This window comes from Perna viridis, chromosome 9, assembly GCF_037379345.1.
Source record: "Perna viridis isolate PV_CMFRI_1.1 ecotype Kerala chromosome 9, ASM3737934v1, whole genome shotgun sequence".
Lineage (NCBI taxonomy): Eukaryota > Metazoa > Mollusca > Bivalvia > Mytilida > Mytilidae > Perna > Perna viridis.
Window position 1 is genome coordinate 22,501,519 of NC_142453.1, and position 21,879 is coordinate 22,523,397.

General features: G+C 33.4%; 1 protein-coding gene across 1 annotated transcript; it reads left to right on the plus strand.

Annotated features, from left to right (window-relative positions):
* The first annotated feature begins 6,296 nt into the window (after positions 1-6,296).
* LOC148607356 (uncharacterized) lies at positions 6,297-20,426 on the plus strand. Its single transcript, XM_088543527.1, has 5 exons — positions 6,297-6,437; positions 6,903-7,014; positions 9,492-9,548; positions 11,260-11,376; positions 20,314-20,426. The coding sequence occupies exons 1-5, from the start codon at positions 6,393-6,395 to the stop codon at positions 20,424-20,426; spliced, it is 444 nt and encodes a 147-aa protein (XP_088399653.1). The 5' UTR covers positions 6,297-6,392.
* The last annotated feature ends 1,453 nt before the right edge of the window (positions 20,427-21,879 follow it).

The following is a 21,879-nucleotide window of genomic DNA, read 5'->3' on the forward strand; positions in this document are numbered from 1 at the left end:
TTAATTTTGAAATCAACAGTGTATTGTAAAGGACACACCTCTTGCAAATAATTGGAACGTTTGTATTCGACTTTTTACATTAATCTCATGTAAGCATCAAAGTAACTTGGATCGATTTCATTCTGTTTCAGATGAAAGCTTGGTAGGCTTTGGTGTAATAGAATATGGTATCACTGATTTCAAGATATAAATCCCTTACCCCACGTCTACCTACTTAAAACAACGTAGCGTGCAACATCTTGTTAAATTCAATCGCTGTAGAGTGGAGCGACAAAAAAGCTGAATACTTATAATTAATACAGTGAAACCTTTCTAAATCGAATCCCTACGTAGACCAAAACCCTGTCTAAAGAAGACATCTTTAAAAATACTTTCACAACAATTATAATGTATTTTGAACCTTGGAAAATCAAATACATGTCTAACCGAACATACTATAGAGTCCAAAGAGGAGTTAGTTCAGAATAGTTTCAATATGCATGCATTGATTAAGTTTAAAATTTAAGGCTTGTCCCAAGTAAAAATCTAAAACGCACATTAACACACACAAGAAAGTCAATTTTCGTTATTTCAATACATTCAATACTTTATAAGCTGAAACTTCCTATGTAGGTATATGTATATTATGCAGTTCAGGGCGACAGTCAATCTTTCAAATAATACTATTAAAATGTAATATTTAAAAAACGTCTACTAAAGATTCAAATCATTCAAACACTAAAACAATATAAACGTCAATAACCATCAGTAGAAGGTCACATTTTTACAAGAACGCATTTCAAATCAAAGATAAATAATCTCAATATATCTATATCTTCTCTTGTTAATTAGTAGTCTTGGTAAGAGTCATGCGAATTATGAACTATGTGATACGCCCCCCCCCCAAAAAAAAGCTACACTTTATTCTTATCAACTATGTTGCTGTAATGGTCTTTATAATGAAATCCAATTTGCCTGCGCTTAGGAGATAATCAACTAGTAAATCCAACAGTTTATATAGTATTTCAGTGTCATGTTCTTTGTTGTGTATGTTTGTTTTTCATGTCTGGTCTTTGTCTCTGGATTACATTCTTTTAATTACCGCTATAACCTTGGTTCCTTTGATTACTCTTTGCAAGAGTAATCTCCCTTAATTTGAATTTCATAGTGCATTCCTTATAATTTATACCTCCTATGAAAAGGGGTTTTATGAAAACCAATACGTTAATTTCTATAATTTCTCTACTTCTTTTTACTATATCATTTTGAACAAATATCAAATGTAAAAATATGTAGGCTTTCCAACCACGAATCGCATTTCGCACGATTTTTAGCTGGAGTGCTACTTAATAACTTCATTTGATTACTCCAGTAGTCAAAGCAATGTTAATCGTAATGAATAAATATATGACTTGAAGAAACGTTTGCACTTTAGTTCATCTTCAACCAGTCTCTTTTTTCAGAAGATGTACTATAAATGATCCTAGGTGTTATAAGAATCTCTGTTTTGTATTCCTTGTTAACTAATTCTAAATATGTGACCAGAACTAAGGTATAGGATAGTTTTTGCAAATGAATATTAGAAGAACACTACAATCATTTTCAGACCACTGTCCATTGCATTGGTTTTTACTTTGAAATTCCGTAGAGAGACATCTTTCTATGCCACTAAAATTCGTGGGTTGTGATGGAAACCAAAAGGCAAGTCAAGCTGGTTGCCATTCGTTAACTTGAATATTTCTCTTTCATTTTGGTTTGCACCTACCCACCAATCGAGTCCTGAAACAGTAAAATATTGTTATAATAAAAAAAGATACGGAGAAACAACATTAACACTAACACTTAGGTAACCGTCCACATAAAATGCAGACACTGCTAATAGAAAAATGATTCCTGTCTATATGTGCTATGTTTTTGCATACCGATAATCATATCTGTATTCAAATCTGTATTTTTGAGAAAACAATACACCAAGAACCATAACTTTTGCAAAATGTAAATTTTATGTACAATCGATATAATTTTTATCCAAAAGTACAAGAACCAAATGAAAAACTAAGACTAATTATGTGATCTGAAACTTGTTCTGAACAAGAAATTAAACAGAATTCAGTGTTTTTTTGACACGCAGAGATAAGTTCCTGTCTGATTTTTTTATAAAGACTACTACTTAATTAGTTGGTATGATAATTGCAATACATGTATATATTGGATGAGAGTTATTTTTTCCTTGAAACTATAAAGAAAAAATAAATGATTTGTAATTCATAACTAATAAGAAAGAATACATCGATAAATAAGTTGTTATGAAATAGCAGAAGCACGCCATTTATGCAGGTACAATGGAATAAGAAGACATTTTCTTAATAATGATAACACAAATAAAGCTGATATTTATATTATTTAAGTAAAATATAATAGATTCATAACGAATTAAGAAGGTAGTCCTAAGGTAAGGAAAATAACTCTTGAAATCAGTGATATGTCTGTATTATATTCAATTTCACCAAAGCCTATCGAGCTTTCATTTGAAACAGAAAGAATTCAGTCCATGTTGTTTGACGCTTACATGTGATAGGGTTGTGTCCCATTTTCTAGGTCTACCCCAACAATTAATATTTTATATTATACATCTTACTTAAATTTCTGATTTCCTTAGTTATAGCTAGTTGCTTTTCATTGCTATCTAGAACTACCAATATTTCATTCTGATTTTCACATGTCTTTTTAGCATGACTCTATGACAGTCTAATAGTGGACAACTGTATACATGTTCTCAGACCCATCATGTACAAGTAACAAGTAGACGGACAGGCTTAGATTGATAAATATATAAATGATGATGAAAAAGCATCTTTAAAATCTACAAGGATGCACACTGCATACAATTTAGCTTTTTCACAGTATAAACAATCCAAATAGCTCATCAAGCAAGACTTATACTAATATAAATATCTCGTTCGAACCGAACTGCCAAACTCAGAAACTTAACTACTCTTGAACGTCGATGTATCTCTCTGCACCATGAGAACCTATATGTTCTTCGTTTCATAATTTTCCTTTACTCTTTCGTCTATACCGGACTTGAATTTTCGTACGCAACTCGGTGGGTGTTTCTAGAAAAGCAGAGGATGTTTGTCATACCGGTCCATGCTCTTAGTTTTACGTACAGCCCCTGGAATGCGTTGTTTTGATTTCAATGGAATCCTGATTGGCTTCATTACTCTTTTAATTGTGTTCACACAATTTCTTTTTAAATTAAAGATAAATACAGGTCAATTAAATAATTTATTCAAAATCAATATCAATACAAATAGAGAAATCATCTTTGAGTGATATTACATTGTCAGTTCGGTAGGTTTTTGTCATGCATGTTTCTAATTTTTCGATAATGCTTAAATCTCCCCTAACCGGAAGGACCATATTTGAATAAAGAGTTTTTGCAAGAATAGTTGTTATAGCCTTGATGTCCTCAATCTCGAGGTTCTGCAATAACCATTTATAATTGAAAATTTTGGATGCAATAGGTAAAGTATAGTAATATGAAATGATCGGTATTGATTTGTCCCTGAAATATGGGGGACTTATGTTGCTTAAATTTTTGTGATAGAGGATGTTAGTCAAATTGATTGCATCTATACCTTTGTTGACAACAAACGGTAGTGGAAGAAATGATCACTTTTCTCTATCTTGATCTTCTACACAAACTGGTTTAAAGAGTTTGTGGAAACAAAAATGATGGCAACAAGTCTGTATAATGGCGAGGTAGATCCAGATATAGGAGTGTCAGGACTTGTTTTGTAAAGGGAGTGTGGTAGAGTGAGATGTATAGAATAGAGTATAGTTTGAATGTTATGAAGTCCAAGAGGTTTTGTATGAGAGGATGAAAACCATCTATGGAGACATCATGTATTTCGGTGACGTATAGTGGCGATAGCCATGACTCCTTTTCCGTCTTGGATTTTTGTCAAATAAATTCCTCACATTTATGCTATTGTTTTATTGGCTTGAAAGCTTTCCTATACTTTTGATGTTGTCATTGCACCCGTAGAGTATTGCTGAACCTAGTCTACGTATCCAGTATTTCTCATTTTCCCGACGATAGCCTTTACTTATGACGGGACAATTCGTTGGGTGGTAATTATTTTTGGAGAGTACGAACTTTCATAGAATGATCTTGTTGATTAAAATTTTGATATACTGTCGGGAATATGTTGGTATTGATTCCGGAACTATAACAGCACATTCGTTTGTTTAATCGTTATTGTGATTCACTGACATATACTAGACCACATGAATCGCATATTAATCCATATATTAATATTGAATTTGTCGTTTTGCAACTTAAGTCATTGTTACTTCTTGAGTTATAGGTTTTGTTCGTAAGGGTACTAGTGAAGAAAGACTCAGTTATTAGAATGTTGCCTGCTTTTAATACCAAATTTTGATATAGCACGTTGTGGTTTGTCAACATTGTAGTCAAATATATCATTTAAAGTGATGGAAAATGGTTTGATTACGTTGAAAGAGTCTGAATAGTTGTACTGGAATAGATAGTCTGCAGACTGTGCGATTGGGTACGTTTTGTTGGAATTGTCGGAGCAACATCAATTCCAGATGTGAGTGTGCTAGGATTCCCATCTGGGGACATCATAGTCTAACAAGACAACAGTGTGTCCGTTGTATTGTCAGATTCGGACTTTTTTTGTACCGGGTGACGTCCGAGCCAGATTTGATTCATTCCTCTTGTTAAAACCATTAATTACAGTACTGGGCTGATGATACCTTCGGGAACAAAATCCACCAGCAGCGGCAGAATCAAGGAGACCAAGATTCTAGCACATATGGAAAGAAGGTAATCCAGGGACATAGACCTGACATAGAAAACAGACAATCACAACACAGAACATAAAATAACTAAATAATACATACAAAGTAACAAAAGTAAATGAGCAACTCGGACTGCACTAAAAACTGGGAGCATGGACCAGGTGCTCCGATAGGGTAAACGTCCTCTGCTTTTCTAGAAACATCCGCAGAGTTGCTCATGAAAAGTCAATTCCGGGGTTGAGTGTTAGTTGTTGTGTTTTATTGTATGTATATTGTTTAGGTCTGCTCATTATTTCTGGATTGTGGATAAACTATTCTCTTTCTAGTTGTAACCATGGATACCTTGTTTTGCTTTAAAGGCATGATTCTCTCTTTTATCTTTGATCTCAGCTTAAGTGCTTGTTTTGTTATGTAAAATTAATATTTTAGTACATGTAGATTAAGTATGAAGTAAAGAATTGCAATACTAAATATACTCTTTATCGGTTTGAAGTTTTATTGATATTTTTCAAACCTTATCTTTTAACTGTGTAGGTAAGATAAACAAAAAGCTACATACAATGCAAAAGAAACCCTGAAATATCAAGGTAAAAAAAACGAATTACCGACGACGATGGCAAGTAAACCTGATTTCAACGAAAACACAATTAACATTAGTAGTAATTATATAGTGTTGAAAAATAAATATGTTCCATCAATCGATTATTCCTTGATATAATTTGCTATAAGCGTATGGGGTGAGGTAGAAGGACACAAATGTAAGGTTAGATGATATATTTTGTTACACATATCGATGAAAAAAGTCTTAAATGGGCTCAGTGATAATGCTTTGGCTTTTTATTCTTTAAGTCGTTGTTTAGATAATCACAGGAACGAAGATTAAAGGGGTAATCAAAATAACTCGTACAAATGAGCAACATTGACACCACAAAAATAGGAAGCATGGACCAGGTTGAGTTGTCAGGAAAGAAACCATCTGTTTCCCATTTTCAATTCAATTATCATGCCAATATAAATTGTCAAAGTGAAAGGGTATTTTATTTTACTTTTGTATCGTATTAATTTTAAAATTAGAAGAAAAAAAAAAAACTGTTAATGGACAAAATAACTCTGCTATTTCAATTTCAAAGTTTTTTTTTATTTTCCTTTTCGTTCAAATCCTGTATCTTTTTTTTATGATGTGACTGGTCCCATATTTGAATTCATTTCTAAGAACAAAAGCCCGTGTCAGTCACGATGTGTCCACTTATTAGTTAATGGTTTTGAACTTTTCCTTATATTTTACACGAAACCATTAAAGATGATTATAACATTCCTTGTTGTTTTACATTACAAATACCACGTGTGAATAATTTGGAATTTAATAATGTTTCCTTAAAAAAACGAGTCAGTCAAGTTATGTCCGCTAGTTGTTATCAACTATTTACCCTGCAACATTTCCCTATAGTTTACATGAGACCATCAGTTAAAAGATCAGTATAAAACTGTCCGTTGTTTAACAGTAAACTACTACGTACAAAAATATACGAGTTTAATTTTGAAACTTTTCATTACATAGAAGATTTTAGTTGTAAAGGAGCGTGATGAATATGTTCTTTGCAATAGTTGCCGCCATACTTTTAGTTAGGGTAAGTAACTCAATACTGGTAATTTTGTTGTATAAAAAGCAAGTTCTCTCAAAAGTATCATGATTCAAAAGAAACAATAAAACTTTCAAGTTACAAAATATCGTTCAAAAAACGATATTTTCAAGGCGTTGCAAAACGTATTAAAATGATGCAACATGTTTCCATCAGTTAACGTGATTTTGCAGTTTATTTGTTTTGTAAATACACGAATGAACACAGAAGTTATTTTACATATTGCGAAATTTACCATGTTATCAAAGATTTTGCCGATTGATGATGAACATATTGTGCATAATTATTAGTTGTAGCAATGCATTGTTGGATAAGGTATCCTATATAACAACTTACTAGAAAACTGTTCAATAATTATACAAATTTAAATCTTACCAACAAAAGAAATTTGTAGAGTATGTGGTATAATATCATATTTCCATATTTTAACATTATGACTTGCATATCTGATAGGTCGAGGCAACACCACCTAAAAAAGGCAATTGCCCTTCTATAAATTCAGGAACGAAATGTGACTGCCATCCTGGGCTTCCGCTATGTATAACGGATTACAATTGCAAAGGGAGTAAGTATGATTAAGGTTTTGTTTGAAAGATTGAAAGAGTAATCAAGGGAACCAAGTTTCAAGCGGTAATCAAAGAATGTAATCCAGGGGCAACGACACGACATGGAAAGCAGACATAAACAACAAAGATATAAAGTAAATAAGATAATACATACAAAGCGACAAAAGCAAATGAGCAACTTGGACTCAACTGAAAACTGGGAGCAAGGACCAGATGCACTTGTAGGATAAGGTCCTCTACTTTTCTAGAAACACTCGCCGAGGTGCTCGTAAAAAAATCAGGGGTAGACGAAATAGGATAGGAAAACTATGACCCGTTGAACAAATCAGTTTTCATAGCGCCAATGGATACACCGTAACGATTCACAAGTTCATGATTGTGACCATAAAACTTCTGTAGTGATCACTTCAATCTTGTAGCAACATAATTCTCTTCCAGATGCCTACTTGTTAGAAGTCTGGCGCGATACAAAAAGTCTGCGTAGTTTCGGCAAACTCTTGCATAACGTTTGAATTGTGATATGAACACTCCATACTCAGGTTCTGAAGGGATGTTGCCACACATGAAAGGAAAGTGAACAATTTTGAATGAAAAGTAATTACGTTTGTCGTAAAGTTTGATCAATAGTTTTCCATTATCATCGATTTCTATGTGTAGGTCAAGATATGAGGCTGACTTCCCAGTGTCTCTAGTATTCTTTATCTAAAATTCTTTGGGGTAGCTGCGATGTATCAAATTAGGATTTATTAAAGATAATACGTCATTTATATATCGGAAACTGAGATTTAAGGATCTAGCTAAACGATATGCTTTCTTTCGGATCAAAGAAGTCAGCCTCATAATAGTGAAAGTATTGGAATGTCGACATTTTGCCGACAAACGCGTCCACCACACTGGACAATTGTCGATAAAAAAATTCTAGCATTTTGTAAACATCTTCTGTATATTTGAAAGATGATTTGGAATCTCTACCAAGAACAATATATTTGTATCTAGGTGTACCATTTTTTAAATAACAATGTATAATGTTTTAGTGGGGATTTTGAGTGAGTATGGGAAATAGAATTATACAGTGTTGAGAAAATAACAGGTTATAATGCTATTATATTCTGATAATAGTTTTGAACTGATGGTCTCCAGAAGCCCTTTCGAAATTTTCAGGATCTACATTGAATTAGTACCACTACGGGAGTAACACGTGTTGTGGTAGGACTGCAGACCTTCTTTGACAGCTGTAAATATTGAAGTTAAAGGTTTCAAAGAGGTTTGTTGGTACATTTTGCAGATCCAGCTATTAACGTTATTTGTATGGATATTTGTGGAGCTTTTGAGAGTATGGTAGCAATTGAGATATTATTTTCAACGTCTACCTCTGATAGTAAACATCGGATTTAAAATGTTTTGCAGACAAAACAATGTAGTTTGGGCATCTGTCTGCTGGTACGACAACATATTTGTCATGTATTGTAGACAATGTTTTTGCTACATCGGAGTCTTTGAAAACTGATGTGGTATTGGCAATAATTGACTTATTTAAAACTTTCTCACGTCCTTTACCCACTCTAACAGAGAACCAATGTCTTGTTCTCATTGTATCCATTTTCTTGCATATTCTTCCACGGCATCCATAAGAACTTTGAAGTTATAATTCCAATTTATGGAGCGCAGTTCACGGTACTTGGGACCTTTAGAAAAGATATTACTTGAACGAATAATCAAGGGAACCAAGGTTATAGCGGTAATCAAAAGAATGTAATCCAGGGACAAAGACCAGACATGGAAAACAGACGAAAACATGAAATGACGTCATAGCCAAACAATATCGGAAAAACGTACTTCAGATGCCAGTCCTTGATATGATTGAATACAAATACTTTAGAAATTAAGTCGTCCTCATCGTAATTAATTTTTTTGAAATTCAGTAATTTCTTTTCTGAATAATATTTTATTTTTAGTTTGAGTTCTTGGGAAATACTTCATTGCTTTTCATTGTATTTACTTTTATTGTCTTTGAAAATTTGAACCCTATCTTATACTTGTAATAAGTTAAAATGGTTGTTTCATAACTCATCATTTCGCTTATTTATCAATTTAATACGAACGTGATATCCAATGGAAGTATTTGTAGATATGAAGAGAAATTACAATCTATTGTATCTAGCAAAAAAGGTAGTCTGAATTTTGGAGAAAGTATATCATTGAAGTATGTATATTGAATTGCTGACAAATGAGCGTAGTTTTATCATTTTGTTTGGATAAATAATTTGAATTATTTGAAAATCATTACTACTTATGCTGATTGTTTATAGTTTAGTTTTGCTTGTGCTTTCATATATTAGCTATCCCAATTATGTGCGATTCCGCTTTCTATGCTGCAAAAGTTGACTGTAAAATCGATAAAAATCAAATGCAAATGTACAATATTTTTGTTTATATTTCACTGTTTTCTGTTATCAACATATTATGGTTATTTAAGCTGAGAAATGCTGTCCAATGCCATGCAACTGCATGAAAAGGTGTGTACCTCCCGGAGGTAAGTCCAAATTAAACATGAAATAAAACATACATATGGTAGATGCATGGTTATGTCTGATTTAGTCAACCCTAATAAGATAAATAGCAAATCCTTCGATGAATGTTAGAATTTGAAAAAAAAAAAACAAAAAAAAAAAACAAAAACAAAAAAAAAACAAAAAACAACAACAAAAACAAAACAAAACAAAACAAAAATAAAACAAACAAAACAAAAAACAAAAAAAAAAAAAACCCCAAAACAAAACAAAAAAAAAGCCATAAATAGTAGCATATAAAGAATAGTATGTTGTTATAACCGACTGCTTGTTTCCAATGCAATACAGTAAGCGGATTGGCAAAATAATTGCAGTTTTTTGTCCTTGGAAAATGCTCATGAATAAATAACCTGCATAACTCAATGTCCGTTGGCAGGTAGTGTTCATTACACGATTCATCTTATTTGTAATTGATTCTTTCCAGTCAAAATTCGAAATATATATGAATTGTTCATCTGGCAATAACAAATGCACCGATTCTCTGCAAAAGGATGACGGTTCATCTATACGGATCATGACATATCGACATATGACAATATATATAGTTGTTTTTTTTTAAATTCAACAAACACTCAGTCATTGCTGCTGATGGTGGATATAAGTTCTCCGAGGGTATTAACCATCCCAGTAGTGTAAGCAGAATTTCCATAAGATTTTACTCATCATATTAATCAAAATTTTAAATATTACATGTACAGATAAGTTTCAAAATAGTTAAAACACTGAGGCTTCATTTTAGGTATTGCACATGAGTACATGGTAGAACCTCTCGCTTTCTATTACAATAGTATTGGTTTTACGTCTCAGAATGTGACGACACTATTCGCTACACTGCTCCATCGGATCATATTGATACAGGGAAAATATATAAACGTATAGAAAGGTCTGAAAACGATTCCCAACGATGTTAGAAATGTCAAATTTGTGATGCAAAGTTTTGGTCGTTCCCTCCGCGGGACTCGAACTTGTACGGCTGTGACATCTATAGCAACACCGCCTGCACAAAGTCCAGCGTCCTAGACCACTCGGCCAGCTAGGCTATATAAAAATATAGCTCTTGCTGGCCAGGTAATTCCTCCTAGTAGGGTTTATCTAGGGCTGTAACTTGGTACTCGATGTATGGTAGTACGGGACAGTTCTGAGAAAGGTCTGAAAAATTCCCAACGATGTTAGAACAAAAATTTGGTTTTACGTCTCAGAATGTGACGACTCTATTCTCTACACTGCTCCATCGGATCAAATTGATACAGGGAAGATAACGTAAACTTATAGAAGGGTCTGAAAAATTCCCAAGGATGTTAGAACTGTCAAATATAGCCTAGTTGGCCGAGTGGTCTGGGGCGCTGGACTTAGTGCAGGCGGTGTTGCCATAGATGTTACAGCAGTACGAGTTCGAGTCCCGCGGAGGGAACGACAAAAATTTGCTTCGCAAATTTGACAGTTCTAACATCGTTGGGAATTTTTCATACCCTTCTATATATATATGTGTGTGTGTGTGTGTGTGTGTGTGTACAGCATACCAAAATTTGCAACATATATGACTGAATTGTTTTTTGATTTACTGATAAGGCAGCAATCGCTCAGCTATCAATTGACAGAAGTGATCAGAAAGAAAACAATTTTAGAATATTTTGTAATAAATTCTAATACAGTACGTTTTTGTGTATTTTTCAGACTGTTACTTTAATGGTCAATCGTATCAAATAGGGGACAGCTTTCCGGCTGGAGATGGATGCAATAAGTGTTCATGTACTCCTGCCAAGATGGTAGTGTGTACTTTAATGGGATGCAGTAAGTCCATATTTCGCAATTACGTTTTAAAATGATAATATAATTTATCTTCATATTTCATTACATCCTGGACCCATTCTTTATCCACTGAGAAATGCATCGAGTCCATTGTCATTTTCTTACCTTCACATGAGATAATTACATACATAACTTTTCATTGCCTTCTGAACATCCGTATTGCTTTTTATATCCTGCACGTGTGTAACATCATTAATAACATGTTCCACATAGTGTGTTATCTTTTGACAAAAGAAAGCAAGCTATATATATATATATATATGATCGGTTTTTTGAGTACTAATAAGTAGCATACACCGCTGGAAAGATGACTTTGAAAACTCTATTAAATTATGAACGTTGCGTATCATACATCCCATATCGCAATCCTACCGATGATTTTTTTTATTATTATTTCGTATCCTCCTGTCAGTTTGTCACTCTGAAAACTTTGTAACGGGTTTGTTTGTATTGACACGCACAGATGATATGGAGCGTGGTACTAGAGGGCCAAAAAAATACCGAAACGGTCAAAATGCTCTGCACATGCACTGAATTTACTGAACAAAAATGTGTTTAGTATTATTCAGTGATTCAGTGCACATTCAGTGCGTGTTACTCAAGTCGTGTTCTGAGTTTTTGTTTTAATTTCAATATCATAATTATTTTGTTTCATGTTGCACAATGTAAAGTCCTACATGTACATATACACCTGTCTGTCATTCCCCAGCCGTCACCTGTGTCACGGATGGCCGAACCGTGAAAAGATAAATGAGGCCACCCACGAAATCTTTTACTGTAGCCTTTTCAAAATATCTTTGAAATTAATTTCTATGACAAAGTAAGTCTGATACACAAATTGTTGGTAATTATCGATATCCAAACAGACCAAAGTAAAGTGTACGTAAAAGATACATGTTCATTGTCTCGGGTAGAGTGGGTCATGAATTATTAATTATGATAAATATTGCAAAATCATATATATGCTACACCGGATTTTTTTTTATTAAGAGCTATTGAATATGAAAATGTTTTGGTCTGATATTACAAGTACTTTTGTATTTGTTTTAATTATTTAATGATCTAAAATTTGGTTGCACCGATGCGGTTAGTACTGTATATTACTTATATAAATATAAAATCTATTTTTATATTTATACCAATGAGGCCTCACTTAATTTTTTACTTAATATATAAAAAAAATCCTCTATATACATACCACATGTAACTTATCGAAAACATACTTATTTCGATTATAAATGAAATGTATTTGTATTTGAAAACTTAGAAGTATATTTATTTATCAAAGTCCTGTGTGTTTAAATGATCTGTATTTTTTTTAAATCAGAAAAAAAAAATGACGGGAGCCATTTACTGCGCCATTTTTTCAACGTTTGTGTAATATGCCTTGCTGCTGTAACGCAAATAAAACTAATTACCGTGACTTAAATGAATTAAATGGTATTGAATTGTAGTTAATTTTAACACATAGACATATGATGAATTATATTGTTAAAGTTATGGTTGTTCAGTGGCATATCGTCTATGTTAAGTTTTGTTTAATGATATGTTTTTTTTTTATATAAAACTACATACATTGCTAAATGTTTTAATGTAAAAAAATAGAAAAAAAAACAGACATTTTCATGATCTGATCTCGATGGGATCATAATCATTTCCCCCCAGCATCTTGTTTTCATTTATCTTTTGTCTAACCTACAATTGTTCGCGTTTGCCCTGGAAAATTTAAGCTAAACCGAATGCAACAACACCTGACCCAGAATAGGACTAATATTTGGCTTAAAAATAATACACCACACGGGCTTAAAATCTTCTATAATAAATGCCGCCGGCCGATAAGATAAAAAAAATGAGATAACGAAAAATATATACAAATGTAACTAACCTTTTAAAATGTTCTAAATGGTTTTACCAACCCTAAAATAATTCAGTAAAGGTAACTATATAGACTTGTAATTGACATTTTCAATGTAAAAACCCCAAGAGCACTGAAATATAAATAATGGGTTTTGACAATGACAAATATATCATTTTAAGCGGTCTTTCGGTGGAGTAGGGGTACATATATAGCGTATAAATCAATAATCTTAGATGTTATCGCAAATTTCGTGGTACCATTAAATAATTAGACATTGGGCTGCCTGATGATACCTGTATATATGAATTAAACTTCTTGTAAAAAAAGAGGAAATTGAACAATTATGGCTGCTTGAGCAGGGTTATGAGGCTACAGGATTGCGGTAATCAGTACAATTATTTATATATATATTAAAAATAATAAAAAGAAGAAGAAAAATATGCATTAAGAAGTAGAAAAAAGATCAAACAAACACATTTTGAAAATTGGTATGCTATATGGACTTGTCAGCTTTTGTTGCGTCAGCATAAAACGCTGTGAAATGCTGCTTAAATATGAGAGAGTGTATGTTGAAATTCTAAATCTATTTATATTCAGTTCTGAAACAACAAACTGGCTGATAATTGAGTGGTCAGCAATTTTCCTGATATGACCATAGACTATAAAGGTGGCCTAAATCATATAAAAACTTCGAGCTCATCTTTTAATCTCTATCTATAGGATAATTTACACTCGTTTCCTCTTTTGAACACGACAAATACCGAAAAAAGTGCATCGTTTCCTGTTCTTTCAGTACAATGCCGCCAAGCAGTAAAACCTACAATGTTTTCTGAATTCAGAAAAGCAGACACTATACAAATGCTCCGATGTGTACTTTCTAAATCTTGTCATGCATTTGCAGTTTCTAGCGTAGTTATCGCCCCTACATGTTCCTGGCCAGCGCCAACGATTAAATGAAGATCAAGCAGCTATAGCATTATACAAATAATAGCTTTCCAAAAACGTTTGTCTGACCTTAAAGAATTGAATAAACTTGTTAGCTCACATATATAATGTGTAGGTCAAGATGATTAGAAGTTTGTTAATTTCGTAGAATAAAATTTAGGTTGGTACTTGCACAGAATCTTTTAGCAATAATTTTATAGGCAACTAGACATCGATGAGATGGCAACCATCTCTGTGGGCCCCGACACTGGGGTAACAATATCTACTGTCTATCTATTGTATTATGCACAACACGGTGGATAGACACTACATTTTGTCATATTCATACCATTGTAGATAGTTGATAAGTGTGAGGAGAAATGTTTTAACAATAAAAAAGAAATGGAAAATAAAATAAATTAACCTTGAGGACAAAGTTCAAAGCTCAGAGTAATCAACTACAGTATGCAACACTCCATGCGACTGGAGGTCTTTTACCCACATGCAAAATATGTAAAGTCTATCACATGTACATGAGACAAAACACTGTTACAGCCGGGACAAGAAATTACCATGTAAAAATCAATAATTCAACCTCAAGGTCAAATGACATCATCAACGTTACAAGACACTATGTTTTAGGTGATCTGTCCAAATGCCGAATATCAAACGACGATCTCAGGAGACAAACAAGTAACAGACCGGACAAGATTTACCATGTCAAAATCAATAATTTAACCTTAAGGACAAAGTTCAAGGCCGAACGTTTTCATCAATGGTGCACGAAACCTCGTGCAAAATATCAAAATCCTATCGCATAAGACAAAATGCAGAAGTTTGCGCAAAGTGATGACGATAGCTTACATTCCGATTTTTGTAAAATTCTGCCAAGTTGTTTTCATAGCAGTTGGGCTGACAAACTATATGACAGACACACAGATAAGCAAAATATGTCTACCCACCAAAGTTGAGGGAGACATAAGAAAGCTATATGATTGTATCAGTTCTAGTACTGAAGAAGCAATTCAATCATTTTTCAACCAAAGGCAGTCAAGCATGAAATGTAGGTCTATTTGTGGGATGCTGACATTGTTTTTCCGACGCTGTTGGTGTATTTCCCTTTTTAACATTTGACCTTAAAGACGCTCTTCCATGGAAACGCAGGTCACCTGATCGCAATTCTGTTTCCCAATTGGCCAAAAACTGATAACTAAGTTACATATCCTTCTCCTAATATTGATTGCATTCTTGTTAAATATATTGCATTAGAATTAATTATCCTTTTGATTAAGGAATATGAACATACTGAGTTAAATATTTAAGCGTTTATTATCTGTAGAAAACTCAGACGTTCATATATACATAACTAAACGGAGTCTTCCAGGGATGAGCCACAAGAAAACAGTATACACACTATAGTACTATATGACATTGTTGCTAAATTCGTGAAAAATATTGTGTACACGCTTTTATCGAAGCGTCTCGGGACTTTCCCGTATTCTTTTCCTGTTACTAGCGGGCCGATTTTGAGCCGACTAAACACTTTATTGGAAGCGGATTGAACCGCACTGGCCTGTTAGAACCGAATTATTTGGCAAATTAGAGCGAGATGGCGTCCGTGATTTTTTTTCTTTTCGCTTGTAAGCCGGTGGTGCCGATTCACCATGATCAGGTGATACAAAAAATGTTTGCCGCCTACATATTACTCATGAGGATTCTGTGAACTTCGAGCTGGTTTTCCAAACTTTTATGAGATCAGTACCAGTTTGATTACTGGTTTACTAATTCTTCCAACTCTTTTTGTCAGGGAACAGATGAAAACCGGAAATTGTGTTAAACCTTAGAAAAGCCTGACGCCGTGATGTCAGGTAATAAATATAGATATTTGATGCAAATTTAAATCTACTGAACCGCAAATATTAAAATGATTAATGATATTGATTTAATATTTAAGAGGCAGTTATTTATAAATCTTTAATATAATCTGTTTACAAATGGAAAAATCAGCTGTGCTACCAAATTGGATGTGTTCTCGTATGGTCAAATTATAATGAAGTGTGTCGGTTTAGTTTTTATCAAAAAGGACCAACTTCAATTCAATATTAGATGACATTTATTACTAAAGTTGCATTTTAAAATACATTTAACTTATTTGTTAGAATTCAATCCAGTTTCGTCTATTATTGAAAAAGTAACTTTAAAACAATAGTGATTTTAAAAAGAAATATACATTTATATTGCTGAGAAAATTTGAAACGTTTTGAAAGAAGCATCCATGCGTATATTCAGGTCCAGGAGTAGTACATTTGATGATTAACACAAGTGACAAAATAAAAAACAAAACAAAACAAAACAAAACAAAACAAACAAACAAACAATAAAGAAAACAAAATCATGCTTGACAGTATGATGGGGATTATTTATATACGCCCCCCCCCAAAAAAAAAAAAAAAAAAAACAAAAAAAACAACAACAACAAAAACAAAAAAAACGTATGTTTCTTTATTAGAATATTGTCATGATACTAACAAAAAACGGGAATATCCGATGAAAACGTTACGTTAAATCTACAAATTAAGTGGCCGATTGAAAGAATAACGTCAGTTATGAACTCTTAGATAGATAATCCCATCTTGCCCAATCGGGCTTACTTTGATATTTTAACGGACGTTATTTTGTATATAAAACTCTACTTAGATTTTCTGAATGGATATCCGTTTTAAACACGTTGGTTACGAAAGGTTTAAACAAATTTACCTTCATAACATGGTCCTGTAAATCCAGCCGCACATACACATTTATCTTGTTTTAACAGGTTCCCCCATTCGGGCATATTGTGGATCCAAAGCTAATTGCTGAATCATCACATTGTCGTAATACACATAAACTACTTGTGAATGCAGCTGTGTACTAACCTGTCATCTTAGTATTGGCGTAAAGCATGTGTGACCTATTTTCACATAAGGGAAGAATTCCAATTCAATTCAAATTGAAAGTAATAACATTAAAAATAACGACAATATATCACAAATGCACAGTAACTCCAATGTGGCTTACATGTAACAGATTTACATGAAAAGTTAACTACGTGGAGATCTCATAATGATTTTACTGCGTCAAAATTTCGCTAATCTTTATTACTGTGATGATACATGTATATTTGAAAAAAAACTTCTGTCTGCTCCTTATGATCTTTTCTTAGTAACGATGGTCATGTTTGTCGGTGGATGAAACAATTCCAAATCTGTTTAATGCAGAACCCCAGGTTGGTCCTAATTGGTCAAGTAGTGTCAGAGAAGAGGAGTGTCGAAAATTGTTATTGACGAGGGACAGACCACAACGAAGCCAATGAATGGCAAAAGCTCATATGGCTTTTTGGGCCAAATGAGCTAAATTAATATAATAAAATAATGATGAAACCTATAAAATGAATATGTAAATACTTATGGTAAAACATGAATTTAAACAGAATCTCATTTAAATTTTCCGTTTAAAACCAAAATGTTTTGGTATTTACTTGAAAGAGCTACCAAGGCTACAGCGGCAACCAAAATAACGCAATCCAGGGATACAGATCAGACACGGAAAACAGACACACACAACAAAGAACACAAAGTAACCAACATCATACATACAAAGTAACAAAAGCAAATGCGCAACTCGGACTTCACCAAAAACTGGGAGCACGGACCAGGTAATTTTTTTTAAAAATTACATATTGTTTGGATTGATTTAAATGCATGCATTTTATATGTTGTCTAACATTCTTTGACATGCTATTGTACCTTGAAAATGCTTCGAATTTATTATTTTTAGCGTAAGAGAAATCAAGGGAACCAAGATTTTAGCGGAAATAAAAAAAAATGTAATCCAGAGACATAGACCAGACATGGAAAGCAGACAAACACAACAAAGAAAATTAAATAACTAAAATAATACATACAACGTAAAAAAGTAAATAAGCAACTGGGATCCACAAATAGCTGAGAACATGTACCAGGTGCACCGGTAAGGTAAGCGTCCTCTGCTTTTCTAGAAAGACCTGCTGAGTTGGTCATAATAAAATATTATAATAGTCTTGGGTGGACGAATGAGAAAATTATAACCATCGGACTTCGAACAAGTTTTGAAAAAAAAGATTAATAATTTATCATTTAGTTTCTGTGTGTTTTCTGTGAGTTGTTGTGTTTTATTGTATGTGTATTGTTTTGGTCTACTCATTGTTTCTGAATTGTGGATATTCTCTTTATAGTGTTAATCATGGGCTCCTTGCTTTTGCTTAAAAGACATGATTCTCTCTTTATCTTCAATCTCAGATCAAGTGCTAGCTTGGTTTTATTATATAAATTAATGTTTAAATATACGTAGTTAATATTAAATAAAGAATTGCAATATTAAATATACTCTTTATCGGTTTCACGCTTTATTGACATTTTTCTACAAAAAAAGTTACATACAATGTAAAAAACGGAAATATCAAGATGAAACCCGGACAAAACGACTACCATTGAGGATGGCCAGTAAACCAGATTTTATTTCAATTATTGATATTTACTTGTCACTAATACAATATGAATTATTCCCCTTGAGTCAGTCCATAACTCGCAAACACACAGATGATCTAAACTAAACACTTTAAAGACCTACATCATCTGTGTGCAAACATGCTCCAATTTATTCTTCGGCGGGTAACAAAACAGGTTATATTTTTCATATGAGACTTTGTGATTTTCTCGGTACGAGTCCCGATACTTATATGTTTATTTAATTGCCATAAAGTATAGCCGAACTATCTGAACGTCTTTCGGAGACGGAAACTTTTCACAATAGTGATTCTAGCCGCAGACCATTGGCTACAATGTCGAGAACTTCGTTGACATCAGATAATCAAAAGACGAAGAGTAAACGCTTTTCGAAGACAGCAGAAATAGAGACATGTATGAATGCATTAGAAACAAGGTTTGACAATCGTTTTGACCAACTTTTTGACCTGATGAAGGCAGGTAAAACTTCCAGTCCTACGGAAACTTCTATTGTTAAAACTGGTGGTTTAGCCATACAGGAAAATGAAGTAATGGGAAACGCTTCAAGTAGGGAACGTGTAACTATTTTACCATTGGTCCCGAACTAAGAGGAAGATTTGGGCAGCCCTAGAGTTAAAGATACTGATGAACACTCTATTCTGTTTTTGCATCCGGATAGTCGGGAAAGAGCCGATGTACTGGGCTTGATGTCAGACAATGACAGTGGTACAAACGATTTCGTGAGTGCAGATAGTCCTAATCAATTTGTCAATTCTAGTAACAAGTCTAATTAGTTTCACCAATTATTACCTAATGACAATAATGTTGAGGTTGTTAAAGGTAGCAATGATAGACTACCAAATATTTTCAAAGATGAAATTGACACTGACAATAGTGATGCATCTGTTGGCTTAATTCTTGAAAATTCACATATTAGGATGTTAGCTAGATCATAGATGATTGATAATCCTAGATATTTAACTTTTTTTCAGAGAGGAATATAGACACAATTTCCCTGTACATGATAAGTCGTTATCACAGTTACAAGTTCCAGGACTTGAAAATATATTAGAACCTATGATAAGACATTTACATCCAAAAAGGAATGAAAAGCTGGGGTATTGGAAAGCAGTTGTTTTTGATCCTTTGAAACAAATTGAGAAACTTTCTTTTTTCTGGTCAAGTAGCTAGCAGAATGGGTCTTATTACAATGCTTTATTTACAGCAGGCTTTAGGGACACTGTTGAATAAATTAGAATCTGACAATGGTGGTGAATAATGTTGTCAGGTATTTAAAGCCTTATTTTCAATTTCAATGAAGGCACTTGATCAAATTAGTCGTTTTGGAGCGTTCCATCACATGGTGAGAAGAAAATGTGCTGCAGCTGATGCAGGTATTGATAAAAACCTTAAAGATATTCAGCTTAAGGTTTTATATTTACCTCTCACATGTAAGGGTGTGTTTGGAAGAGACTCCAGAAAAACGTAGGGAGCAAAATGATCAATTACAAGATTGGTCTCCTTACGTTTTCTTCTACTTCAGTGGTTTCTGACAATTCTAACAAACATAAATTAGAATATGACAGCTGTGAAGGTTAGTTAAATAATATTCAGTGAACCAAGGAGGTGGTTCTCATTCCAGTATTTCACGTCGAAATACAAAGTCAGGAGGAAATAAATTTTCTAAGTCTCCAGCGTTTCCAAAAGATGAAGGATACGAGGCTTAAGGATGGCAAAAGTGGTGGCTTTAGCAGTACTGGATCTTGGGGAAATTATTTTTGAATTCCCAAAAAGTAATCTAGTTGACTTAAAACAGGTAATTTTATATCAGAGGAAGGCAGAGATACCTGTAGGAGGACGTCTCAGATTTGTCTTTCAAATTTGGCAAAAAACAAACAACAAACCAATGGGTTTTATCAATTGTAGAACAGCGTTACAAACTAGAATTCATACAGAAACCCAATTTGCAAGGAATAAAACAAACTTCTGTTTCTCCAAAAAAAATAAATAAATAAAAAGAAGTAAATTATTTGATATAAAAAGGCGTAATAGAGCTGGTTCCAGAAGATCAACACTTTCAGATTTTTACAGTACATTTTTTCTGGTACCAACGAAAAATGGCAAAATGAAAACAGTGATAAATCTGAGACCCTTAACAGGTATCTCATGAAAAAAAAACTTCAAAATGGATACTATGAGTAATTTGTTGAACGTAGTAAAGTCAGAAGATTGGGCAGTAAGTCTAGATCTCAACGGTGCGTATATTCATATTCAAATATTTCCAAAACATCGGAAATTCTTTAGGTGTTTAATTCAAGGCAGAGCTTTTCAATTCAAAGCTCTGTGTTTTGGCCCAACGACTGATCCTAGATGTTTAACAAAAGTTGTATCAGTAGTTGCAGTTTATCTGAGAGCAAGAAAGATAAGCCTAGTAGTATATCTAGACGATCGGTTATTAGTAAATCAAAAGAGATTGCATCTGATATTAGTTCGAAACCAATGTCTCAATCTTCTGACCGAACTAGGGTTCAGTGTGAACAAAGAAAAGTCCAATATGATACCAAGTCAGGGATTAATATACTTGGAAGGATTTTTTCAATTTGAAGAAGGGTTTACTCTATCCAACACAAGCAAAGAATTAATTCCCAATGCTCGTTTTTTATGAGACCAATTCAATTACATCATTTTGGATTTTGGAAACCTATGTCGTCTCAAAATTTGAAAATGAAAAATTCCTGTTACTCCACATCTATTATCACATCTGACTTGGTGGAAAAATTCAGTGAACATACTGAGAGGTCGATCTTTACAATCTCAGTCAATGTCAATAACCATAACAACGGATACTTCAAAAATAGGTTATGGGGTGTTTTAAACAACACAATTTTCCAGGGAGAGTGGAAGGCATCAGAAATCAAAAAGCATGTCAATTGGTTAGAAATGGAAGCAGTGATCAAAACTATTAAACATTTTCATAAACACTTGATTGGCCAGTCAGTACTGATCAGATCCGACAACACAACACTTTTCAAGTATATAAACAAACAGGGAGGGACCAAATCTTCTCAGTTATGTTCTCAGGGAGAAGATGTACGCTTATGCATATCCCCCAATTTGCCTGATACACAGAGCGTTAGAATATATGAGGCAGTTCAACTGTCAAATTCTTCTAATTGCTCC